At 42.3% G+C, this 26,921-nt stretch overlaps 1 protein-coding gene across 4 annotated transcripts in view; it reads left to right on the forward strand.

Moving 5' to 3' along the window:
- The window catches only part of CEP192 (centrosomal protein 192), a 112,853-nt gene extending 86,261 nt beyond the window's left edge, over positions 1-26,592 (forward strand). For 2 of the 4 annotated variants that reach the window (XM_059706704.1, XM_059706707.1), the window contains exons 35-45: positions 7,514-7,689; positions 8,324-8,447; positions 9,977-10,082; positions 10,768-10,975; positions 14,166-14,245; positions 14,808-14,903; positions 17,268-17,387; positions 19,979-20,100; positions 22,711-22,840; positions 23,782-23,840; positions 26,129-26,592. In XM_059706704.1, coding sequence (XP_059562687.1) covers positions 7,514-7,689; positions 8,324-8,447; positions 9,977-10,082; positions 10,768-10,975; positions 14,166-14,245; positions 14,808-14,903; positions 17,268-17,387; positions 19,979-20,100; positions 22,711-22,840; positions 23,782-23,840; positions 26,129-26,270 — 1,363 coding nt within the window. In that variant the 3' untranslated portion in view covers positions 26,271-26,592. The remainder of the gene's footprint in view (positions 1-7,513; positions 7,690-8,323; positions 8,448-9,976; positions 10,083-10,767; positions 10,976-14,165; positions 14,246-14,807; positions 14,904-17,267; positions 17,388-19,978; positions 20,101-22,710; positions 22,841-23,781; positions 23,841-26,128) is intronic. The other 2 variants (XM_059706705.1, XM_059706706.1) reach the window with 2 other exon arrangements.
- The last annotated feature ends 329 nt before the right edge of the window (positions 26,593-26,921 follow it).

Raw genomic sequence — 26,921 nt, forward strand, 5'->3', positions numbered from 1 at the left:
TTTCCCTGTACTTCATTTATTAATTTGTTTATTTGTCTCAAACGTTTATTTCATCTTTTTTTTTTTGGGTTCAGTTGAATAATTTCAAATTTATGGAAAAGTTAAAAAATCGTTCAGGGAATTCCCATATATTACCTTTGCTGAGATTCCCCAGTTGTTAACATTTAACACATTTACTTTATTGTTCTTTATGTATACATAACTTTTTTCTGAACCATTTAAGGGTAAGTTGCAAGGGTGATGACCAAGTAGCCCTAAGTTTCTTTATTTTATTTTATTTTATTTTTATTTTTATTTTTTATTTTTTTATTTTATTTTTTATTTTTTTTAATTAAATCTTTATTGTTCAGATTATTACATTTGTTCCTCTTTGTTTCCCCCATAACTCCCCTCCTCCCAGTTCCCGCCCCACCCTCCGCCCTCACTCCCCACCCACTGTCCTCATCCATAGGTGCACGATTTTTGTCCAGTCTCTTTCCGCATCTCCCACACCCCTTTCCCCCCCAAGAATAGTCAGTCCATTCCCTTTCTATGTCCCTGATTCTATTATGATCACCAGATTATTTATTCACTTGATTCTTAGATTCACTTGTTGATAGATGCATATTTGTTGTTCATAATTTGTATCTTTACCTTTTCCTTCTTCTTCCTCTTCTTAAAGGATACCTTTCAGCATTTCATATAATCCTGGTTTGGTGGTGATGAACTCCTTTAGCTTTTCCTTATCTGTGAAGCTCTTTATCTGACCTTCAATTCTGATTGATAGCTTTGCTGGATAAAGTAATCTTGGTTGTAGGTTCTTGGTATTCATCACTTTGAATATTTCTTGCCACTCCCTTCTGGCCTGCAAAGTTTCTGTTGAGAAATCAGCTGACAGTCGTATGGGTATTCCCTTGTAGGTAACTCGGTTTCTTTCTCTTGCTGCTTTTAAGATTCTCTCTTTGTCTTTTGCTCTTGGCATTTTAATTATGATGTGTCTTGGTGTGGTCCTCTTTGGATTCCTTTTGTTTGGGGTTCTCCGAGCTTCTTGGACCTGTAAGTCCATTTCTTTCACCAGGTGGGGGAAGTTTTCTGTCATTATTTCTTCAAATAGGTTTTCAATATCTTGCTCTCTCTCATCTTCTGGCATCCCTATAATTCTGATGTTGGTACGCTTGAAGCTGTCCCAGAGGCTCCTTACACTATCCTCGCATTTTTGGATTCTTTTTTCATTTAGCTTTTCCGGTTGGGTGTTTTTTGCTTCCTCGCATTTCAAATCATTGACTTGATTCTTGCGCTCTTCTGGTCTGCTGTCGGGAGTCTGTATAATATTCGTTATTTCAGTCCGTGTATGCTTAATTTCTAGTTGATTCCCCAATATAACATCGAGGGTCTCATTAGTTTTCTTGTAGATCTCATTAAGTTTATCGGCGGCTTCTAAACAGTTCTTGAGAGACCTTAAAAGTGTGGTTCTGAACTCTATATCTTCCATTGACAATTTTGTCCTGTTTCTTTGTCTCCGCATTTTGTTATGCTTCCTTGGTGCACCCCCTAGTGGTCTTTGTTCGCAGTCTTATAGTTAAACCTTGATTGTTGTAGCTAATCCCAGGGAGGGTTTGACCTCCAGGCCAAGTGGCTATGAGAATCAGCTGTGTCAGCAGTGAGAGAACTTCTGTCCTCTAGGGAGGTGCTAATCTAGCCTTTGCCTGAGGCTATCCGGCAAATGCCTCTGTGCAGGGCTTGGGCAGGGCGGGTCGCACAGGATCAACAGGGTGGGCCGGAGAGAGCAGTTATGGCGGCTCTCAGTCCTGTCCCCAGGGGCTCTGCCTCTCTGAGTCCCAAAGCTGGGAGAGAAAGCTGCCCTCGCTCTGACCGAAGCCAGACAGTCCCGCCTCTCCCGTTTGAGTCTGGGTCCCCAAAAACTCGCCTGTATCTGGAGCTCAGAGTCTGCGACTCCCTCCCGATTGAAAACAACAACCGCGCCCTCCGCCGCCAGCCCGCTCCTCGCACTCCGCACCTCAGAATTTGACTTCAGCACTGCGCCTCCTCTGAGTGTCCATATGCGTTTCTCTTTCCTCCTAGTTGTAGGACTTCCACTCAGCCAGCGTTCCTGTGGTTCTGGGTGATGTCCGTTCCGTCTTTTAGTTTCACTTTGGAAGTAGTTGTTCAAAGCAGCAAACTCCGGCGTTAGCCTATGCCGCCATCTTGGTTCTCCTCCCAGGCAGGCTTATCTACTGTCTCACTATTTGGTTTCTTTTTTCTTTTTTTTTTTTTTTTAATATATTTTTATTGATTAAGATATTACATATGTGTCCTTGTCCCCACGTTACCCTCTACCCCCCCCCCCCCCCCCCCCCGTTGTCCGTGTCCATTGGTTAGGCCTATATGCCTGCATGTAAGTCCTTTGGTTGATCTTTCCCCCTTGCCCCCACCCTCCCCTACCCTCCCTCCAAAGCCCGACAGTCCAATCAATGCCTCTCCGTCTCTGGATCAGTCCTTGTTCATCAGTTTATGTTGGTCATTATATTCCACAAATGAGTGAGATCCTGTGGTATTTATCCGCTCTCCAGTTCCATCCATGCTGTGGCAAATGGTAAGAGTTCCCTTTTCTTCTTCCTCTTCTTAAAGAATACCTTTCAGCATTTCATATAATGCTGGTTTGGTGGTGATGAACTCCTTTAGCTTTTTCTTATGCGTGAGGCTCTTTATCTGACCTTCTATTCTGAATGATAGCTTTGCTGGATAAAGTAATCTTGGTTGCAGGTTCTTGCTATTCATCACTTTGAATATTTCTTGCCACTCTCTTCTGGCCTGCATGGTTTCTGTTGAGAAATCAGCTGACAGTCGTATGGGTACTCCCTTGTAGGTAACTGACTGTCTTTCTCTTGCTGCTTTTAAGATTCTCTCTTTGTCTTTTGCTCTTGGCATTTTAATTATGATGTGTCTTGGTGTGGTCCTCTTTGGGTTCCTTTTGTTTGGGGTTCTCTGCGCTTCCTGGACTTGTAAGTCTATTTCTTTCACCAGGTGGGGGAAGTTTTCTGTCATTATTTCTTCAAATAGGTTTTCAATATCTTGCCCTCTCTCTTCTTCTGGTACCCCTATAATTCTGATATTGGTACGCTTGAAGTTGTCCCAGAGGCTCCTTACACTATCTTCATATTTTTGGAATCTCTTTTCTTTTTTCTTTTTCAGTTGGGTATTTTTTGTTTCTTTGTATTTCAAATCTTTGACTTGATTCTTGGGATCCTCTTGTCTGCTGTTGGATCTCTGTAAATTATTCTTTATTTCAGTCAGTGTATGCTTAATTTCTAGTTGGTCCTTTTTCATGTCCTCCATGGTCTCACTATACTCCTTGAGGGATTCATTAAATTTATCGGCGGTTTCCATAAAATTCTTGAAAAACCTTATAAACGTGGCCTTGAACTCTATATCCAGTCGTTTGCTTTCCTCCGTTTCTGCCATTTGTGACCTGTTTCTTTGTCTCCGCATTTTGGCTGCTTCCCTGTGTTGATAGAGTGGCTTTGTGTGCTAGGTGTCCTGTAGGGCCCAGTGGCTCAGCCTCCCCAGTTACCTGAGGTGGACACTCTTGGTGCACCCCCTTGTGGTCTTTGTGCACAGTCTTGTTGTAGCTATGCCTTGGTTGTTGTAGGATCACTGGGAGGAATTGACCTCCAGGCCAATTGGCAGTGAGAATCAGCTGGGTCTGCAGCGGGAGAACTTCTGTGCTGGAGACACCCTTCTGGGGCAAGACTTGCTTCAGTGCGGCTTTGGTGCTCACTGAGACTGCACCCTGAGTGTGTCCCTTATGGATCTGAGGAGTTGTGATCTGGATGGTCCCCCTCTGACCACTGGGTACAGTGGCTCTTGGATCTAAGGATGTGCTAATTTAGCCTCTGCCTGAGGTTACACAGCAGGAACTACGAGGAGAACTGCAGATTCCCCTTCCTTTTTTTGGAGTTTGGAAGTGCCCTGATGATGCTCAGCTGTGTAGCAATGCAAGCTGCTGTGGGGCCTTGGGCCTTCTCTTGGAAGCTCTGGGTCTATCTGGCCTGGCTGAGGTTAGGTAATTACAGGTTGCAAATGGCTGGGGCATTCATATGCAAAAGCCTCTGCTGCAGCCTGGGCGGGGCGGGGTCTCAAGGAATCAAAGGGCGGAAGAAGCAGCTATGGCGGAGCCTCAGCCCCGCCCTAAGGAGTCACGAGTCCCAGTGTCCCGGCAATGGCTGCAAGCACCTCTGAGGGAAAGCTGTCCTCAAGCTCGCCCGCTGCCAGACAGACCAGTTTCTCCCTGTATGAGTCCTGGGACCCCAGAGTCTTCCCGGAACCAGATTTCAGAGCCGTCGGGAGCTTGTGTCTCCCTCCGGATTCAAAAAGACAGCCGTGTCCTCAGGTGCCAGACCCTTTCCGCGCGCGAGCCCCCGTACCTCTGCACTCCACCTCCTCAGCTCCTCTGGCTCTCAGTGTGCTTTTCTTTCCTTCTAGTTGTAGAATTTACACTCAGCCAGCTCTCCTGTAGTTCTGGGTGATGTCTGGCTTGTGTTTTTGATGCATTTATCAATTGTTGTGGGAAGCAGCAATTTCCCGGTGTTTATCTATGCCGCCATCTTAGTTTCTCCTTGGTTTCTTAATTTGGCTTCTTGATCTTTTTCAGTCTGCAGGCCGACGCTCTACTAACTGAGCCAAACCAGCTACGGCGCTTCTTGATCTTTTTGATGTGCCCACAGCATTCTTTGAGCACTTCCTTATTCGGTGGCACAACAGGATAGTCTAGGCTCATCTTATACTTACCCTGCCCAAGCCCTAGAATAGCTGGGACTTCTTCTCTTAGAAGTCTTGGTTCCTTTTAGTAGAGAATGGAATTGAAACCAGGATATGGGTAGTTGGTGTGCTACTGCTTTTCAGATGTCACTACTTCTAGGCCTCCTCAGTAGACAGAGCTAGAAAACAAAAGCATCTTACACTAATAAAAGAGAAACATGCAAATTAACCATCACTGCTACACCCACAAGCCATGCCCACCAGCCAATCAGAAGCGAGTATGCAAATTAACCCAACTAAGATGGTGGTGGCCAAGGAGCTGGAGCAAGCAGGAGGCTTGGGTTGCCCCTGGCGATGGAGGAAGCCAAGCTTCCCGCCTGCACTGGCCGGCCCTGGGCTCCGCTCAAGGCTACAAAGTTTCAATTATAGAAGATCAATAAATCCCAGATACCTGCTTCCAGCCCGCTGGGAAGTGGGGAAAAAAAAAGAAAGGAGAGGCTGGGAGCTTGGGTCGCCAGGGGGGCGTGACCAGCCTGAAAACGGCCATCAGCCCCTCACCCAGGCTGGCCAGGTACCCCAGTGGGACCCCACCACCCTGAAGGGGCTGTGGGCAGCCTGAAAACGGCCCTCAGCCCCTCACCCAGGCTGGCCACACCCCCATGGGGTGAGGGTCCCCCGTGGGGGGCTTGGCCAGCCTGCAAACAGCCATTAGCCCCTCACCCAGGCTGGCCAGGCACCCCAGTGGGAGCCCCACCCTGATTTGGGACACCCTTCAGGGCAAACCAGCCGGCCCCCACCCATGCACCAGGCCTCTATCCTATATAATAAAAGGGTAATATGCAAATTGACCCTACCAGCAGAAAGACTGGGACTGACTGGTCACTATGACACACACTGACCACCTGGGGGCAGATGCTCAATGCAGGAGCTGCCCCTGGTGGTCAGGTGTGCTCCCACATGGGGAGCTCTGCTCAACCACAAGCCAGGCTGACGGCTGCCAGCACAGTGGTGGTGGTGGGAGCCTCTCCCATCTTCTCAGCAGCGCTAAGGATGTCCGACTGCAGCTTAGGCCTGCTCCCTGCTGGCAAGTGGACATCCCCCGAGGGCTCCCGGGCTGCCAGAGGGATGTCTGACTGCCAGCTTAGGCCCTGTCCCCCTGGGGAGCAGGCCTAAGCCAGCAGGTGGACATCCCCCGAGGGGTCCCAGACTGTGAGAGGGCATAGGCTGGGCTGAGGGGACCCCCCCCCCCCGAGTGCATAAATTTTTGTGCACTGGGCCTCTATATATAAATCCACATGTATCCATGTCTGTTAATAAGTTAAAACTATGAGTATATACTGATACTTCCAATTCTAATCTAACAAAATACAGTGTATTTCTTTTTTCCTTTCTCTAATTGTATATTTTTTCTCCAGCACTGAGAATCCTGGCCCTGTTAGCCTCAATATATTTACATTTTATTCAATCCTTCTGTTTTTAACCAATCTTCTCATCACGTGGGCTGCCTCCTGGGCCGAGTGTTTGCCTGAGAGTTCCCTGCAAGTCCCAGTGCACTAAGTTCACTAAGTGCCACTAAGTTCACTGCTGACACACGCACTCACCTTCATCACCCGATGCCTCTAGTTCAGCCAGCTTGCTTTCTTTCCCCTATACTTACAATGTTAATTTTCTTCTAAGATATTGAGTCAAATAACGAATTAAATATAGTTACATATATGAAAAATTACCTTGAAAATCACTTATTATCTGGTACAGGTTCTTAGGAAGCTAAAAAGCCAAGAATAAACATTTTTATTTCTTAAAATTATTCCTGACATTTGGCAGGTGCCTCTATTTCCCTGGGGCCGTAGAGGCCTGCTTTGAAAAGGGGGGTGAGAGGGCAATGGGCAAGGGTAAAGCGGATTTCTCGGTGCTGAGTGTCGACTTAAAGATGTTCCACTGTTGCCCTGGCCGGTTTGGCTCAGTGCATAGAGTGTCAGCCTGCGGACTGAAAGGTCCTGGGTTCGATTCTGGCCAAGGGCACATGCCTGGGTTGTGGGCTCGATCCCCAGTCAGGGGCATGCAGGAGGCAGCCAGTCAATGATTCTCTCTCATCATTGATGTTTCTATCTCTCTCTCCCTCTCCTTTCTTCTCGGAAATCAATAAAAATATATTTTTAAAAAGAAAAAGAAAGAAAAGATGTTCCGCTGTAGAGTAGGAGAATTTGGCTTCTGCATAGTTGAACTTCAATTAATCCATGTGCTTTTGTGATTACAAAATTTGTTTTGAATTACTTTTTTTGTAATCTAAGGCTTATTTGAAAACACTGCTTCAACACTTAGTTAAAAACTTGTTAAATTTTATTAGCATTTTTTACTGTGGAATTTTTCCCAAAAGACTTTCTTATTTTAAAGTGTTTGGTGTTAGCATCATGAAAACAGTTAGAGATACATTAAGAGTTTAATTTTTAGAAAAAAATTCTTAATATTGGTTAATTTTCTAGTAAATCCTTGTAAGAGACCTTAGATGGCATGCAGAAGTCAAAGCAGGAAAGAAATTAAATCATTGAGTAATCTTAGTAAAAATTAGTATAATAGTATTTGACCTATTTTGTATTTTTTATACATTATTTTAAGTATATGCAATATGAAGGATCTTAATTCCCTGATAAATACACAGTATGTAACGCACTTTCAGTTTTATCTAAATGTTTTGAAATTTATCCAGAATTAATATAAAAACGTGACATGATCTGGCTTTTTATCACTTTTGATTTTTATTTCTTTTTTTCTGTAGTGAATCTGACAGTCTTGGGAAACATGGTGGCAATGTTTCTTTGGATGTTTTACCAGTTAAAGGTCCTCAAAGTTCTCCACTTTCACAAGTTGTTCACCCACCTCAAGAGAAATCATCCTCTGAAGAAATGTGGACTGTCCACCCTGAACACTTGATTTTGGTAGCCCCTTCTACGTGTGAGTATGTCAGCGACAACATGACAGGAATGCCCTCTGAAACCCTGCTGTGCTTACTTTGCACCCCTGGCTCATCTAGGATATATACGTGGACTTTATGCACATGCAGCCAATGGCTTTCATAGGTCTTCCTCTCACCTACTAGAGACCCAGCTCAGACTTGACCACAGCATCATCCTGACAAAGGCCATGGCCCTCAGTCCAAGTTCCCATTTCCCCGTATGGCAGAGCCACTTAGGACCCATCTTCCTTCCAGCACATCTTCTGCCCCAAGGAAATCATTTGGCACTTGGCCTTTTAGCCTTAACATTGATATAGTTGGTAAAGTAGGAACAAATCTGGTACCTATGTATGTGCCCAAGATAAGACCAGGTGGTAAGAACAATTTCCAGATTTCCTTTTCTCTCTCCCTTTGTTCGGTATTTGAACTTTGTTCAGTATCTTTGTCGTTTCCAAGAGTAAACAAATGGCCTTGCTTCAACAGGAATTTGAAATTCCTGTAACTGGGCAATTGAGAAAGCACAATAAGCTGGTTTACTAGTATGCTTATTTAGGATTTATTTTTACTGTTTATTAACTGGGTCTTATTCACTAATGCTAAATGAAAGTAACATTTATTTATCTGATATAATAGGTGACCTGGCAAAAACTGGACGTTTCCAGATTTTAAATAATTCTGTTCGGTTACTGAAATTTGAACTGTACTGGCCGGCACATTGCCTTACGGTCACACCACAACATGGATTTATTGAGCCAGAGTAAGTATGCTGTCTCTTTTCTCTGGGTGTGTTATTCAGATGCTGGCGTGGTAATCTTTTAAGGATCAAATAATACGCTGTTTTAATTTATTAGTAGAATTTTGCCATGTGCTGACTCTGTACAGTGTGCCATGTGTAGTTCTGTGGGACTTACAGTGAGTTCAAGACTCATGCTACTTAGTGTAATAAAGATCATGCCTGTAGCCAAATATGGTATACAGCCTAAAGGTCAAGAAAGACGTGAGAGGTAGGAAAGGAAGACGTGAGAATGTTTTCTGGCATATTACCCTGGCTACAAAATTACAAAGCAACAGGTATAGTTAGGGCTATGATGAGGGGTGATGGTCTCTAAAGCCCAGATGTTCTGCCTTTCATTACCTTGGATTTCACTCACTTTTTCTGCTGGTTTTGTCTGAAGGGCATTTTATAGACAAAGCTTTTTCTGACTTAATATGTCTGACCCACAAACCTACCTTGCCATTTTCTGCAACGACTATTCTGAGATAGAAGGAAGTCTTTGAGGGCCTAATGTTGATAAGCAGCTACCCTCTATTTGCAGCTTAATTATTGATAGGAGAAGGTAAAGCCTATCACAGCTCCGTAGCTTTTTAGGGACCGTGTTTGGGTCAGCACAGAACCTTCACATCTGATAGTTGCTTCATATTTAGCAATAGCAACTTTGCGGAACAACAACATGAAGTTTATTTACTTTGCAAAATGATGGAGTATGCATTTACTTGACTAAGACCTGAGGTGAGGTATGGTCAGGGACACTCCAGAGAAATATTCCTCAGACCAAAGCAGTCAACTAAACATTTACTAATTAATAGTTGAAAATTTAGAGAAATGAGGACAGGTTGTTCACAAACAACCTTTTCCACTGTCCCAGGTGTTTAGCTATTAGCAGTGGAAATAATCTTTCTCTGCCATTTTTGACCTGTACCAAAGTAGCTTTTGTAACTGGGGATTTGTTTAAGTCACAGATCTGGCTGTATTGTCCATATTTGTTCTTTGACATCCCATAGCTCTTGAAGAGAAAAATGAACACAGAAAATTTTAGTAATGGGGGTTGGGGAGGGGAGAAACAATCTGTTTTCATTCCTTTTTTGTCTTCTCCCTTCCAGTTTTCTCCCCACCTACATTACATTTCCTTTGTACTGTGACAGTATCATTCTTTATTCGCAAGTGGCTTAGAGCTTTGTCGTATTGGTTATTTGCTGTAGATATGTTCTTTTCTCTAGATATTTTAATTTTGAATTGCTTTTTTAAATGGTATTTCTACGGTATGGTCTGTTTTCATGGGAGTTTGCCTCTAGGTTCAGAGTTTCATGCTACTTAACTTTTTGTTAGTCACAGAGTTGGAGCTGATGCAAAATCAGATGTGCATGGGAACTCACCTCTGTTATCTGCTCTTTCTAAGCAATTAGGAAATAGTTGGTTATTGATAGGATAGTATTTATAACTCTTGTTGTTCTTGCTATTAAAGTGTAGGATATTCTTGGTTTTCATTATGACATTCTTTTCTTAAGGAGTAAGCTACAGATTCTTGTGAGCCCTAATTCCTCCTCATCCACAAAACAATCAATGTTCCCATGGAGTGGTTTGATCTATATTCACTGTGACAATGGACAGAAGGTACTTGTTAACGTTTTTTTTGTGTGTGTTTTTTTTTGAGCAACATTTCTCTTAACTTGTGTTGTATCTTAAGTGTTGTAATTCTTATTAGCACTTACATTTCCGAAGTGATATGAAGGTGTCTGCTCTTTCAGCCCAACTAGATTTATTCAAATAGAGTGTTTAGTGCAGAGATTTTCCATTAGTGATCTGAATGATTTCCCTGAGTGGGGGCAGGAATGGGGAGTGGGGCCTGGAAGCCATTATTAGTTTATAAAATTTGCTTTGAAAAATGGGGAGTGCAGGGACAGGGGATAAATTCAAAGATTTATTTTGATCTGAATAAATTTTAATTTATAAATTCATCAAGTATTTCGTATGGCACTACTTTTCACTACCATGACTTAAAAATAAGAGTTGTTTCTTTAAAAGTTGCAGCTATCGCCCTGGCCAGTTTGGCTCAGTGTTTAGAGTGTCGGCCTGTGGACTCAAGGGCCCCAGGTTCGATTCCAGTCAAGGGCATGTACCTTGTTGCGGGCACATCCCAGTGGGGAGTGTGCAGGACGCAACTGATCGATGGTTCTCTCTCATCGATGTCTCTAACTATCCCTCTCCCTTCCTCTCTGTAAAAATTCAATAAAATATATATATTTTTAAAAAGTTGCAGCTACATTTGTGTCTTATCCCTTTATTTGGCTCATTTCAGAAAATTGTGAAAGTTCAAATTCGAGAAGACCTGACTCAAGCAGAACTTCTCACTCGTTTGGCCTCCAACCCATTGGGAATCCCTTTTCCAGTCACTGAGCCTTTAACTAGACATCTTGTAAAACCAATGACAAAGCCACGTTCCACAAAAGTTGAGTTAAGAAATAAGACTGTTATTTTTCCTACAACAGAACCTGGTGAAACTTCAGGTATGGTATCACAAGATTATTTAATTCAAATGTCTACTGACGTATTGAGTGCGTGTAGTATTCTTAGTTAACCATATGTTAGTGATAGGTACAAAATTTTACCCCCTTCAGGACAAAATCACGTAATTATTGGAAATCATTTCAATGATGAGATGGATTTGGGGGAGCTTAAAAATCGTAACTATAAGGCATTTTATAAATCTGTGTATTCCAAGAGTCTTACATTGCTGGAGAAAACTACATGCTGACTTTATTTGATTTTATATGGTCAGAACCATCCTTTTCCAACTCTCACTAGATTTTTGACTAGAATCCTATATAGTACAAGCCTAATATGCTAATTGTCCGGTTGTCTGTTCAACCAATCAAAACATAATATGCTAATGATATACTAAGGCTGCCCAACTGTTCGCTATGACGTGCACTGATCACCAGGGGGCAGACGCTCTGACTGGTAGGATAGCTTGCTGCTGGGGTCTGGCCGATCGGGACTGAGTGAGAAAGACTGGACACGCCCTGGAGCCCTCCTGTGGTCTCTCCCCAGCTGGCCAACCTCCCGCTTCCCTCTCCAGCCCTGATCGTGCACTGGTGGGGTCCCTCAGCCTGGCCTGTGCCCTCTCACAGTCCAGGACCCCTTGGGGGATGTCGGAGAGCCGGTTTCAGCCCAATCCCACAGGCCAGGCCGAGGGACCCCAATGGTGCACAAATTCGTGCACTGGGTCTCTAGTTGCAAATAAGTTAGCTGAAGAAGAGAGGAAAGTGGGTAGAGCCTTGCTCTGTCACTGATGTCACTTTGAGAGTCAGTGTGTGTGTGTGTCTGTGCCTCTCTCTCTCTCTCTCTCTCTCTCTCTCTCTCTCTCTCTCTTCAGTTTGAAGGACTAGGATTATACGTGGGACCTATGAGAAAGAATTTTGGACCATCTGTCACTTAGCTCCTGGTCTCTTTCATTGATTTTGCCTTCCACTTAAGCTCAGTTTCCTACTTTCAGTCCCCTCTTAGATTTTGCCATATTTTCTCTCTCAGTTTCAAGCTTGTCACTTCCTGAACATCACGCTCCTGTCTTTCCAGCTCACTCACTCTAGGAATTACAGCAGTTCTTTGACCTCACTCAGACCTCCAGGCTACTGATCCTACTGCCTTTCCACTCTCCATCACCCTGCTCACATCCCGCTTCTCTGATAACCCTCCTTGAATTCTGTGGTCTATCATTGTAATTACTGCTTCACATTCTTAACTTCCTTGTGCCCCTCTCCCCCCACATTCCTGTCTGGCAAAATCCTACCCATGTTAAAACCAGTTGTTTACCTACTCCATGTTCATACCTTAGCAGCAGAACATTGCTGGAGAAAATGACATGCTGATTGATTCATGAGCTCAACTCTCAGATCAACAACACTAGGCTCTTTCCCAGCCTTCCTTAGTATGTGTCCTTCACATCTCTAACAGTATTTAACAGCTTCTTTCTTTTTAAAAAAAAATATTTTTATTGATTGCAGAGATGAAGGGAGAGAGAGATAGAAACATCAATGATGAGAGAATCATTGATCGGCTGCCTCTCGCACGTCCCACAGTGGGGATTGAGCCTGTAACCCAGGCATGCGCCCCACTGGGAATCAAACCCTGACCTCCTGGTTCATAAGTTGACCCTCAACCACTGAGCCACGCCAGCCGGCCAACAGCTCCTTTCTTAAAGATCCTACTCCCGCTATCCTCCCCTGTTCCTGCTCTCACTCTTTCTAACTCTTGCCTTTGCCTCACAGATCATTGAAAATATAGAAGCCATGAGGCTAAATGAAAAGCTTCTGTTTCCATCACAGATGAACCCTTTTGCTTGGAATCTAGGTCCATATCTGTTCTTGCCTCCTCAGGGACTTCCTTCAGCTCCATCTCTCTCCTGTGTCATCAGTTTTCTCCTCTTTGCTGATAGATTTTCATTGGCACACGATGTGCTCTACTTGCACCTATTTAAGAAGTGCCCTCTGCAGCCTTGCGCAGCTGCCTGCTTCCTCAGCACCCTTTCCTAGAGGAATGATGATGTTCCCGCCTTCACTTCCTCAGGTGGTTTAGATGCGCTACCACCGTGTCCTGAACCCACTCCTATCCAGGTCAAATCCAGAGTCTCTGCCATGTGACTGTTAATTTGACCTCTCAGTACTGTCAACCTCTCTTTCCTCCGTGGAATACTTCCTCCTTGGAAGCTCTCTTGGTTTGTCCCTGCCTCGCACACACTTTCTCAGGTTCCACTGCTGACAACTCTTCCTGGACCTGCCTGTGCCCCCTTTCTTCTCCGCTCTCCCTGTGCCCCAGGTGTACACACCAGGTGCCTGCTCAGCTTCTGCATGTGGGCATCTCACAAAAACAGCTCTTGTTTCACCCATGAAACCTGCTTCTGCTTCAACCTCACCCATGTCTCAGTAATGGCACCACTCTCTGCTCATTTTGCTAAGCCAGATCCTGGAAGTTGTTTTCTTTTCTTTTTAAATATATTTTTATTGATTTCAGAGAGAAAGGGAGAGAGGATAGAAATATCAATGATGAGTCCTGACCAGTTTGGCTCAGTGGATAGAGTGTTGGCCTGCGGACTGAGGGGTCCCGGATTTGGTTCCGGTCAAGGGCATGTACCTTGGTTGCGGGCACATCCCCGGTGGGAAGTGTGCAGGAGGCAGCTGATTGATGTTTTTCTCTCATCGATGTTTCAAACTCTCTATCTCTCCCTTCCTCTCTGTAAAGAATCAATAAAATATATTAAAAAAAAAGAAATATCAACGATGAGAGAGGCACATCCTACCCAATGCTTTTCCTCTCGTTGCTGCAGTTCAAGTTACTCATGCATCATCTCAACCGCATGCTGCAGTGACAGCTGACCAGGGCTCCTTCTTTCACTCTGACCCCTTGCCGTCTCTCCTCCACTGCAGCCAGTCATTTCTTAATCATGGAAATCACTTTATTTGCTCTCTTGCTTAAAATTAAGCCGTTCAGTAGCTTGGCATTGCACTTTGATTAAATACAAGTTAAGATATTGTCAAGTGTGATTTTGTTAGAAAGTACTATAGTTCCTGTAGGGCTTCTCTAGGGATCTAATGATTATATTTTTCTCTGTGATGAGGCAGTCATAGTAATTATCACAATAATCTGCTTATTTACTTACCTCTCCAAGAGACTGAGTTGTTGTACATGTGTTCCTTTTAGAAAATTATCTGGAACTTCAGAATTATGGTAACACAGAAGTAAAGTGGTATCTGTCATCTTTAGCTCCACCTTATGTCAAGGTCAGTAATCATTGCTGCTGTTATACTTGTTTTACTGTTTGAACTTTAGGGAGGGTGTTTCAAAGGCTGAATTATGAATATAGGTTGACATTATTGGCTTTCTGTTCCTAATTCATTTACTTAATTTTCTCTACAGGTTGGGCTAATACCTGCCCCTGTTTTTTTTGCAAGGTGGTTTTGAGAGTCAAATTAGAGAATGTATGTGAAAAATGTACTTGGCTCCATTTAATGCTATCTCCTACAGCTCTGATTTTTATCTGAAATAACTTTAGTATGAAAATAAGAAAAAATTTTGTTATAGAATGGAACAGAGTGTGTGTGCTCGTGCATGCACACTTTTCTCTCCCAGGTTCTGCGTACCATTGTGTGTTTGCCACCAGTGGGAGCTAGTGCAGGAGGCAGAATTTAATGCTCTTTGCCACTGAGTGTTAGCCTACTGTATACTGCAAGTAATCTCTGCCAGTGGCCATGCTGGAATTGAGTGTTGTCGTGTGTGTTGTTTAGAACACCGTGGCCTTTCTTATATTTTTTTCATGTGCTTGTTTAAATGATTACTTTGTAGGCAGTCGATGAAAGTGGAGATGTTTTTAGAGCTACTTATGCAGCATTCAGATGTTCTCCTATTTCGGGAATAATGGAAAGCCATGGCACCCAAAAGGTGAGTGTTGACATGGTTTAACAGCCAGCTGGTGTTGGCCAGGAGTGTCTCCTGTGTTTCCAGCAGAGCCGTTTGCTTCACCTAGACCAGTGCTGCTCACAGCCAGGCCGCCACAGAAGGGGCTTACACAAGTTAGAGGATTGCTTCCTGCAGCAGAGAGTCTTGCTCCCTAACAGCAAAACAAAATGCCATGCTTGGTCGTGGGATTGATGTACATTCTGATATAAGCACTTCATATGGCTGCAGGCTGCTAGTACTTAGAACCTACTTCAAGTAGTGCTAATTTAGACAATAGCTTCGTGGTGATGGTTACACAGTTCTGGAGATACACTAAAAACCTGTTGAAACCGGAGAATTGTATGGTATGTGGATTTATATCTCAGTAAAACTGTAAAAAAAGAAAAATGAGGGTACAGAATTAGATTGTCTCCCAGGAATTTTTCACACAATACTTAACATAGAAATGTAACCTCCGTGATTTTTGTTGTGTTCATACTGTATATCCTGGCCCAGAGCAACACATATCATCTTGTCAGATCACATTTGTCAGTGAATTTTAAGTCTGGCTTCTTAATTTAAGGTGGGGCCAGGGGAACAAGGCACATCATTCTGGGACCATTTATGGAAGCATTACCAAATAGCACAATTATTGGTGTATATAACAGTGTTCCAGAAGAACACTATTAGTTACAACCTAATTCTTAAAAAACGCACACAATAATTTTTTGGAAGCATCAGACAATTTTTTGAGCTAATGAATGTTAAAGTGCCCGTTATGTTCCCACTGTGTGACATGCAATAATATTAGGTTTTCTCTCTCTATTTTTTTGGTGTTGGAAGGAGGTGTAAGTAGGATTTGTCTAATTCATGGTACTGCCCCCCTGTAGTTCCTGAGAGTTTGTATATTTTCATCATTTAGGACGTGGTTGTCTTCTTTCTTAATCTTCTAAATGTCCAAAGCATCTTTAACAGTATAACTCACTAATCTTGACCTCATTTCGATCAGTATTCTGCCTTTGCCTCCATGCTCTCAGGCTTGCTGGCCGCATAGTCACTTATATTCTATAGTGACAGAAATTAGGTCACGTAAGTGTTTTAATGTTAAGTTCAGACTCAAATACTGATTCATTGTCACCCTGACTAGTAGTCAGTATTTTTCACACTGAATTCTTTGATAAAGTTTATTGTTAATGCTGGTAAACTTTATAAAACACCATTTTAAAATATTACAACTTTCTCATTATTGAGCTTTTTACAGATTGTATGCATACAGTTCGTATCTATCACTTTGAGTTGTATGGTCAGTGTAAATGGTCGACGGATGTTCTGAAGTTAATCATAAGAAAAGCTGCTAGTGTGTAGCATCTTTTCTACCTCCTGTTATGCACCTACCTTTCCTTTGCATTTTCTGTGTCCTTTCATTCCTCTCCAGTCAGTGACTATGTGCTGGGCTTAGTCCTTTACCACTAGGCCAGCAGCGGGTATAAGCATTGCAGTGAACACAGTGTGTGTCTGGAATTAGATGTACATCTCTAGAATTTTTTCTCTTTAAAAGGTATTTATTGATCACATACAAAATAAAAACCTTATATAGCATAAGCATACACTGTGTGCAGCAATAATGCCCAGAGCCTGGCCCATGCTTAGTGGTATGGTAGACAATAATTTAGCAATAAATACTGCCCAGGGCAGGGTGGACACTAAGGCCGGCCCCAGCAAGATCCCTCCCCACTTGTACCTCCAGCAACCCCCACCTAGGGAGACCCCCCGGGCATCTCCAGCTCCCCCTGGTTTCAGCATTAGGCAGGGCAGGCAGGGTCTGCTAAACTCTGCTTGGACACACTGGGCAGCCCTTGTCCTGCTGCCCTAACATGCCAGGAGAAGGCTTTCTGTATCCACTTGCATTTAGTTCAAGACTTTGGGACTAGCAGATTGAGGGCCTGGGAAAAAGGGCGGGGCACAATGTTACTGGCAGGGTCACTCCCCATAGTTCATTAGGGACACCCATGTACCAAGGCTGCTGCCCCAGAATGGGTGGGAATGTATGCAGCTGGCCCAATAGGTACAGCACATGCCCAGGACTCACATAGAATTTTTGATGACTTTTTTTTTTTTAATTAAGAAAATTTACATTTTTAGGAATATGTTACATAAAGCCTTAAAGAAAAATTTATTTTGGATCTTGTACAGTAACAAGCCTACTAAAAGCACAATTGTTCAAATTCTTCTTTAATTAGGGGAAAAACTAGCCAATGCAAGTTTTTCCCCTTTAATTTTTCATGCCAACACTTTGAGTTGGTAATTTAACTACATGTGTGTAAGGTTCAGTGTCTAAACTTCTCTCCTGGATGTATTGTTTTATAGATCTCTGTTACATTTTTGCCCAGAGATAAAGGGGATTATGCCCAGTTTTGGGATGTTGAATGTCACCCCCTGACAGAGCCTCACATGAAACATACCTTGAGATTTCAACTTTCTGGACAAGTGAGTATTACACTAAATTTAATTAAATTATTGTGTGTGTATATTGAAAATATAAGTGAAACTGACATGAAAAACTGGCCTGAAAATGCAGAATATTTTCCTGATATTATTTTAATTTCATTAATTCTGCTATATAGCCTTATCTTAATTTTTTCATTTATCTTATTTTTTTTAATTAATACATCTTTATTGTTCAGATTATTACAGTTATTCCTCTTTTTTCCCCCATAGCTCCCCTCCACCTGGTTCCCACCCCACCCCATGCTCTTACCCCCAGCCACTGTCCTCATCCATAGGTGTAAGATTTTTGTCCAATCTCTTCCCGCACCCCCCACACCCCCTTCCCCCCAAGAATTGTCAGTCCACTCCCTTTCTATGCCCCTGCTTCTATTATATTCACCAGTTTATTCTGACTGAATTTTTAGGTTCACTTGTTGATAGGTATTTATTTGTTGTCACTTTGTTTTTCATAATTTTTATCTTTACCTTTTTCTTCTTCTTCCTCTTCTTAAAGAATATCCTTCAGCATTTCATATAATCCTGGTTTGGTGGTGATGAACTCCGTTAGCTTTTTCTTGTCTGTGAAGCTCTTTATCTGACCTTCAATTCTACATGATAGCTTTGCTGGGTAGAGTAATCTTGGTTGTAGGTTCTTGCTATTCATCACTTTGAATATTTCTTGCCACTCTCTTCTGGCCTGCATGGTTTCTGTTGAGAAATCAGCTGATAGTCGTATGGGTACTCCCTTGTAGGTAACTGACTGTCTTTCTCTTGCTGCTTTTAGGATTCTCTCTTTGTCTTTTGCTCTTGGCATTTTAATTATGATGTGTCTTGGTGTGGCCCTCTTTGGATTCCTCTTGTTTGGGGTTCTCTGCGCTTCCTGGACTTGTAAGTCTATTTCTTTCACCAGGTGGGGGAAGTTTTCTGTCATGATTTCTTCTAATAGGCTTTCAGTATCTTGCTCTCTTCTTCTGGCACCCTGATAATTCAGATGTTGGTACATTTGAAGTTGTCCCTGAGGCTCCTTACGCTATCTTCATATTTTTAGATTCTTTTTTCATTTTTCTTTTCCGGTTGGGTGTTTTTTGCTTCTTCATATTTCAAATCTTTGACTTGATTCTTGTGATCCTCTAGTCTGCTGTTGGATCTCTGTATATTATTTTTAATTTCAGTCTGTGTATGTTTAATTTATGACTGGTTCTTTTCCATTTTTTTGGCATTCTCATTAAGATCCTTGAAGGTCTCACTAAGTTCCTTGGAGGTTCATAGAAGATTCTTGAGTAACCTTATAACTGTGGTTTTGAACTCTATGTCCTCCATTAGTTTGCTTTCCTCCATTTCTTTCATTTGTGATATGTTTCTTTGTCTCTGCATTTTTGGCTGACTGCGAGGACCCGCTGTGTCTACAGTGGAAGAACTGCTGTGCTGGAGACACCTTTATGGGGCAGGACTTGCTTCAGTGGGGCTTTGGTGCTCACTGAGTCTGCTTCTTGAGTGTGTCCCTTATGGATCTGAGGAGTTGAAATCTGGTATCTGACCAGGGGTACCCTGGCTCCTGGATCTCCAAGTCAACCACTGTGTGAGTCCACCCAGCAGGAGCTACAGCAATATTAGCAGATTTCTCCTCTTTGTTTGGGATTTGGAAGTTTTGGAGCTCTCTGACCCAGCTGCAGTTTGTTCGATTAGGCTGCAAAAGCGCAGGTGATTCCTTTGTGCCGCTGAGCACAGCTTGGGTGGGGATGTAAATTGAATGGGGCAGGGTCTCAGAGAATCACCAGGACGGAGCAAACAGCAATGGTTTTCGTCAGCCATCTCCGCAACTCCGTGCCTCTGCGTCCCCCAGTCCTCCTGCGTCCCTGAGTCCCGCGCCCCCACAGCAACAATGATCTCTGCGAGCTGCTCTGCGAGAAAGCCACCCTCGCTTTCCAACCCACTGCAAAACAGTCCAGTTTCTCCCTGTAGGAGTCTGGGACCGCAGAATCTTGCCTTAAACGAGCTCAGTGCATTCGAGAGCTTGTATCCCCTTCCGATTGAAAAAAACCGCGCATCCAGGTGCAGCCCAGCCCGCCTCACGCGCGTCTTTGTACCTCTGTTCTTGGCACCTCTGCACCTCCTACCTAGTCTCAGTGCGCTTCTTTCTTTCCTTCTAGTTGTAGAACTTCCACTCGGCCAGCTTTCCCGTGGTTCTGGATGATAGCTGTTTTGTCTTATAGTTGTAGTTTCGATGTTGTTGTGGGGGGCAGCACGCACAGGTTTATACCTTATGCTGCCATCTTGGTTCCCAATCCTGTTCTCTCATTTATCTCTATTGATTGGCATGTTTGAAGTCTGGGTTTGACTTTATGGAATCTCTAACTTGATTAGATAAGTGTGTGTGTGTGTGTGTGTGTGTGTGTGTGTGTGTGTGTGTGTGTGTAAGAATCTGAGCGGTGAAAAGTAAAGTGTAGGGTTTTTGATTTAGGTACTTTTAAAATCTTAAGTCTCCTTTTTAAAAATTGTGAAGGAAATAGTAGAATTAAAAAACATGAATGTCCTTATATTTTCCTAGACTCTTATTTCTTCTTCCAACCCTGTGCTTTATTTTTATACAGAGTGTCAAAGCAGAAAAAGAGCCTGAAAATTCATGTGTTTCTACAAATACTCTTATTAAAATAGATAATGTAGTTAAGCCCCGAAGACAAGCTGTGTCAGAAGCTCCTGCTCCCATACCTGGGTATGTTGTTTTGTCATTCTTCCAAGTGTTCCCCGGTACGCTGTAGAGGTGTCATTAGACCCAGTAAAATGCTCAGTGACTTCACCTATGAGCTTACATGTGTTACTACCACTCCAGTGGCGATAGAGACTATTTTTTGTCCAGTGGAAAGTTCTTTTGTGTCTCTTTGCAGTTAACTTCCACTCTCACCCCAAGGTTTGTCCTGTTCTAATCTATTGCCATAGGTTAGTTGGTTGAATTTCATGTACATATGCACTCTTTATCTGGCTTCTTTCACTTAACATACATTTCTGGGGGATTCGTTCGTGTTGTTGTGTATATCTGTAGTTTGGTCCTTTTTGTTTAGTATTCCATTGTATGAACATGTCATTATTTATTTATTCATTTTCCTGTTGACATTTGGGTGGCTCCTAATTTGGGGCCATTATGAATGAAGGTGCTGTGAACATCATTGTATGTGTCTTTTGTGGACATATTTTTCATTTTGGTGGAGGTAAAAGTATCTAAGAATAGAATTGCTGGGTCATATGATAAACATATATTTAACATTAAAATAAACTGCCAAATAGTTTTCCTAAAGTGGTTGTACCATTTTACATTCCAAAAGAGATTTTAAAAAATCTATGAAAGTAGATTCTTAAAAACTTTTAAGGATGTATATTTTATACCAGCAGCTTACACAACTTGAATGATAATATTTAAGTATTTTACCTAATGAAAATGTTTCTAATAATCCTTAACTAATACTTAGGTCTAAGTTAGTTCTGCAGGAAGATGCTTGTAAGAATATGATAAATACCTGCTAAATTTACTATAAATGCGGTTGTTTATTTCTAGTAGGAGTAAGTAATGCAATTTGTAAGAAATTAGAAACCTTTAAAGAATGTGTTCTTATCACAGTCTCTGTGCTATTTACTCATTCGCTCATCTCATGCTTATTGACTGGGTGCTCACTGCATTCTGGGTGGTAGAGATAAGACAGTGAGCAGAACTGCCCTAGCTCTTGCCTCCACAGACTTCACCTTCTGGAGGAGGAGCCACATCTCAAATAATCACACTTAACAGGCTTGATTACAACCTGTGGAAAGGACTGGGAGGAATAAATAGGAAACACGGGGACATATATCTGAGAAGAACCTCCCTAAAATGGGACCTTTACATTGAGAATGAGTGGAAATGTCCTGGGTGAAGAGGACTGTGTAAATGACAGGTGGCGGGATTGTTGGCCCTGGAGGAACTAAAAGCAGCCCGCAGGCCTAGAGCACAGAGGAGGGGGTGCGCTATGAGTGAGGCTCCAGAGGGAGGTGGGCAGAGTGCATGCAGGCCACACACGGCCTCGTGTGTCTGGTGTTTATCTGGAATGCTGCTAGAAACCATTGAATGACATGGTGAGATTCAACTACTTACAGAAAAATCTTTTTGGCTGTAGTATGGACTACTTTGAAGGAGGAAAGAATACAAGCAGTGAAACAAGTCAGAGGGTATTCTTACACAGTCCAGGGCTCAGATAGTGTCAAGGAGAATGATGAGATATGGACACTTTTTTTAAGTATATAGGAAGGAAGTTTGAAGGACTCAGTGATGGATTAGACAAAGGCGTGAGAAGAAAGGGGGTCAAGGTCAGCTCCTAGATACCGTTCCCTAGCAGAAAATATCTGGAGGATTAAATTTGAGGAGAAAGGGCACAAGTTTATTCTGTATTTATGGAGTCTTCCTATATAATAAAAGGCTAATATACAAATTGTCCCCTCGACTGGGAGTTCCTGACTAGGAGTTCAACCAGGAGTTTGACCAGGGGGTGGGGCTGGCCGGCCAACTGCCCGCGGCCCCTCCCCCAGGCCGGCCTGGCTGATTGGCCCTATTGGGGCGGGCAGGCCGGCTGGACCCACCCATGCACGAATTTGTGCACTGGGCCTCTAGTAAGAAGATAATTATGAGGTGATTGGATATGCTGCCCAGAGATTCCATCTGAGCTGAGAACCAAATCTGGGAGTCACATAGCTGTGAGGTCACTGGATCGCCTGAGATGGGATTGCCTAGTGAGAGTCCATGTGAGCAGTTTGGGATGTTCGTGGCCACGCCTTGTGGGACCGTGGCATTAGAGGGGAGGGAGTAGAGATGAGCTTGCACAGACTAACCAGGGGCCAGAGAAGTGAAAGTCAGTAGCGTGGAATCTGGAAGCCAAAGCAAGAGGAAGTCATTACCATCAGATGTTTCCGAGAGGCCAGAGCTTGTGTCGCACTTAGTCTGTGTTCTTGTAAAAATAAAGATTGTCAGTGGACTACACTGGAGAAGTCAGTGAGATAGACCAGGGCCACCTTTTAGAAGCTGGGTTTGAGCTAAGTGGAGAGCAAGACTTTAGTGAGAAAGAGGGTTAGAGGTGGTGCTGCCATCCTGTGTTTAATAGCAACTAATCCCAGTAGCTCTGCAAGAGTGCCTGCCGTCAGCATTTTATCTTTACACAACTTAGTTAGATGGCCATTACAAAACTACTTTCTAAGTGCGTTGTAGGGGAAAACACAAATTAAAGCACTACTCCATGATTTAGTATGTCTAAATTCTTTAAATAACTTGATTTTAAATTGGTGACTTTTAAACCTATTTCTAAAGCAGACACCTTGACTTGACTTACCGTGGAGTTTATGCCCCAGAAGATGTGTATCAGTTTCTACCGACTAGAGTTGGGGAATCAAGGTCTTTAAAAGTCAACTTGCGAAATAATTCTTTTATTACACACGCGGTAAGTTGGAAATACTATTGTGGGTTTTAGAAAAAGAAATTATCCAATTATTTGATAAACATTTTCCTGATAATTAAAAGTTTATGTTTTAGATTATAGCTAAGTTGTAATAATGAGGTAATTTTTAAAAATATATATATATTTTATTGATTCTTTTACAGAGAGGAAGGGAGAGGGACAGAGAGATTGAAACATCGACCAGCTGCCTCCTGCACACTCCCCACTGGGGATGTGCCCACAACCAAGGCACATGCCCCTGACTGGAATCGAACCTGCGACCTCTCAGTCCGCAGGCCGACGCTTCATCCACTGAGCCAAACCGGCCAGGGCTAATGAGTTAATTTTTAAAATGCCTTAATACCATATTTATAAAGAAATTCATAGAAAGTTCATGACCCTTTATCAGATAAAGTTTATCTGAAAATTTAAAAATTAGCACTGCTTTCATACTTTTAAAAAACTTTTTCTTTTCGTCCTGTACCATCATAACAACATACTTCTGGATAACACTAGAGTAAATACATATTAAAATTCCCCTTTATGCATTTTTCTTTTTCTTTTTTTTTCTTTTTTTTGTTAATCCCCACCCAAGGATTTTTTTCCCATTGATTTTCAGAGAGAGTAGAAAGGAGAAAAAGAGAGAGAAACATCGTTGTGTGAGAGACACATGGATTGGTTGCCACCACACACATCTCTTCCCGGGCCAGGGATCAAACCTGCAACCGGGTGCATGCCCTTGACCGGGAATCGAATCCGTGACCCTTCAGTGTGCAGGCAGTGCTCTAACCATTTAACACACCGGCCAGGACTCTATTTATGTGTTTTTACGAGCATTTATTGTCTTACCTAATTTTGTGGCTCTACTTAAATTTGCAAATGTAAATTTATGTTCAAATATCTAACTTGCATAACTTCATAAAGTATTTCATATTAAATTGCAGCTGAAGTTTTTAAGTCCCAGAGAGCCTTTCTACGTCAAGCACTCAAAATATTCTTTGAGGTGAGTTTATCATAAGTCAAACTGTTCTTACCTGGTGCAGGAATTTGTTGTCAGGACATCAAGATTTCTCATGGGAGTGAGGACTTGTGAGGCCTCCCTCTCTGGCAGCCCCTCATCTTCATCCCCAGCACCAGCGAGCAGTGAACACAGGGATCTTCTTCAATAAGAAAGGGCATGAGCCGCAGGGAAAGCACTTCATGGCTGACTCCTGGTGTGCTTCACCGTGTGGCTACCCAGACTTCACCTTGTGTTTTGGACTTAACATATGGTTCCTTTTACCCAGTGTTGTGCCAGCCACTTACATACATACAACTTCAATTATCTTGTGAGTAACTTTAGAATGATTCCTGCTTGAAATATTATTTTTACTGTGCTGAGAATCAGCAATTTAAATTTTCACTAATTTGGACAAAAATTAGTATTCCAGATTAATTGGGAAAACTTTCATTATGGTATTTTTCAGTTGTCATTCTTCAAATACCCTATATTATTCTTAAATCAGGGCCTCATTTCCTAATTGTCGTTGCTAATTTTCTTTTTCTACATTTAAGTTGAAATCTCAAACTTGTTTGTCCCTGTTATTTAAGTTCTGTTGGACTTACCACTGAAGAGTAATTCTATCTTCATCTTTAATTATTATAAGGTCTTTCATTTTAGCATTAGGAGACTATTTAAAAAGCATGTTTTGGCCGAAACTGGTTTGGCTCAGTGGATGGAGCGTCGGCCTGCGGACTGAGGGGTCCCGGGTTCGGTTCCGGTCAGGGGCATGTGCCTGGGCTGCGGGCGCATCCCCGGTGGGGGATGTGCGGGAGGCAGCTGATCGATGTTTCTCTCTCATCGATGTTTCTAACTCTCTGTCTCTCTCACTTCCTCTCTGTAAAAAATCAATAAAATATATTTAAAAAAAAAAAATAAAATAAAAAGCATGTTTTGTTCTAAGAGAACTCGAACCACTCAGCAAACGTTCTGGACTGTCTTTACTGAGTCCCTGAAACAGCAGTGCTGTACTCGGAGTTTACACATAGAGCTAGGAACTGCAAAGGGTTGAACTTGTTGACGTACCATTCCAGTGCTAGAAAATTTTAAGCTGTCATACATTAGAACACTGCTTTTCTGTGCAGCCCTAGCTGCGTAGTCATGTTAATAGCATCTAAAAGAACTTAGAAACATGGGAAAATATTTTTAATTGCAGTAAAATTGGAACAATTTACATACAATAGCATTTGAAATAGTATCATAACTTACATTTTGTTTGCTTTGAACATATTACATTAGAATATTTCTAAGTGTTTATGCTTTGAAGATAAATAAGGTACTTTTATACTTTATTAGTGACAGCTCCTTATTATTCTGAACACAAGTTTCCAGAAAGTTTTCATCCATATTAACTGTCATTATGGAACTTAGGATAAATATGTAATGTCACAAATTCCAGCATCAACTCTCATTGCAGCAGCTCAGTATAACTTTAATAAGAATAAGAAAAACTTGTGGCCCTAGCCAGTTTGGCTCAGTGGATAGAATGTCGGCCTGCAGACTGAAGGGTCCCAGGTTTGATTCCAGTCAAGGGCACATGCCCGTGTTGCTGGCTCAATCCCCAGTAGGGGGCGTGCAGGAGGCAGCCGATCAGTGAGTCTCATCAGTGATGTTTCTATCTTTCAGTTCCTCTCCCTTCCTCTATTGATTTTTTTACAGAGAGGAAGGGAGAGAGAGAGAGCGCCAGAAACATCGATGAGAGAGAAACATCGATCAGCTGCCTCCTGCACACCTCCTACTGGGGTTGTGCCTGCAACCAAGGTACATGCCCCTGACCGGAATCGAACCTGGGACCCTTCAGATCGCAGGCCGACACTCTATCCACTGAGCCAAACCGGCTAGGGCTAAAAATATATTTTTTAAAAATCCCACGGACCTGTGTGTAAAGCACTAACTCTATGATCTGCTTAACCAAATGAGTAAACTGTAGCTTGTAGGGTGTTCTCATCCTTTCTTAGGTAGATAGGTACCTGCTTTTGCAGATGCAATAGGAAGCTCCATACACAATGGTCAGAACTTTGATTTCCTCTTTCCTACTTTTATTGGTTAGCCAGGAATGCGTATGCAGTACTTTTTGAATCAGATTTTAGATTTCTCTCTTTGTGCCAGTTTTGTATTAAATAGTAACATCAAAGAAATGAGAAATACGTTTAGGTTGAATGTAACTGGACTAGGTTCTCTGCCAGGCATTGTGCAGGTGATCGGTTTGTTGCTGCAGCATCAGCTGCTGACATTCTCCTTTCTCTTTGCAGAGCCCAGCATTACATCAACATGCCCGTGCAGTTCAAACCAAAGGCCGCGGGCACATTTGAAGCTTTGCTTGTTGTTCAGACTGATGAAGGCAAGAGTGTAGCTATTCGACTAATTGGCGAAGCTCTTGAAAAAATGAACTAGAACACATATTGTGTAAAGTAAATGGCCTAAGTTATATTTTGATAACTTCATTTTTCTACACTACAATTATGCTTTTGTATATATTTTGTATGATAAATTCGATGTATAAAAAATATTTGATGTATAAACAGTAGATTTTTTGTTGTTTTGAGAAGCTAATACTGAAGATGTAACTAAAATATCATGTATCTAGCCTATAGTATTGTAGTTAATTTTTGATGGGAGAAGAGAATTCTATTTTTTAATTGATTATGATATTCTGAATAAAGATGGTATATATTTTATTGTGCTATATCTAGAAATAAAGTTAATTTTCACTGAACTTGTCTTTTTTTATATGATGTCATACAGAAATCAGAATATCGCTTTATTCTAATTACTTCCAAGCTCCTGGGTTGGTTCTGTGATTTTTCTCTTCCATTGCATAGTTTCCTTTCCTCTAACAAATTCCTTCCCTTTTCCTCCTGCCCCGTAAGCTAATTTCCCAGAGTAAAGAGGGAAGCTTACTTTTAATGAAATTGTTTTCCTCCACTGGAAAAAGTCTTCATATTTTATGCAAATACATTGGAGAGGTTGATGTCTTTTAAGATAGCATTTATTGTAAGTAAAGCCAGACAGGACAAGTGCTCCAGAACCGCGTAGCAGGGCCCT

The sequence above is a fragment of the Myotis daubentonii genome, chromosome 8 (assembly GCF_963259705.1).
Source record: "Myotis daubentonii chromosome 8, mMyoDau2.1, whole genome shotgun sequence".
Taxonomy (NCBI): domain Eukaryota; kingdom Metazoa; phylum Chordata; class Mammalia; order Chiroptera; family Vespertilionidae; genus Myotis; species Myotis daubentonii.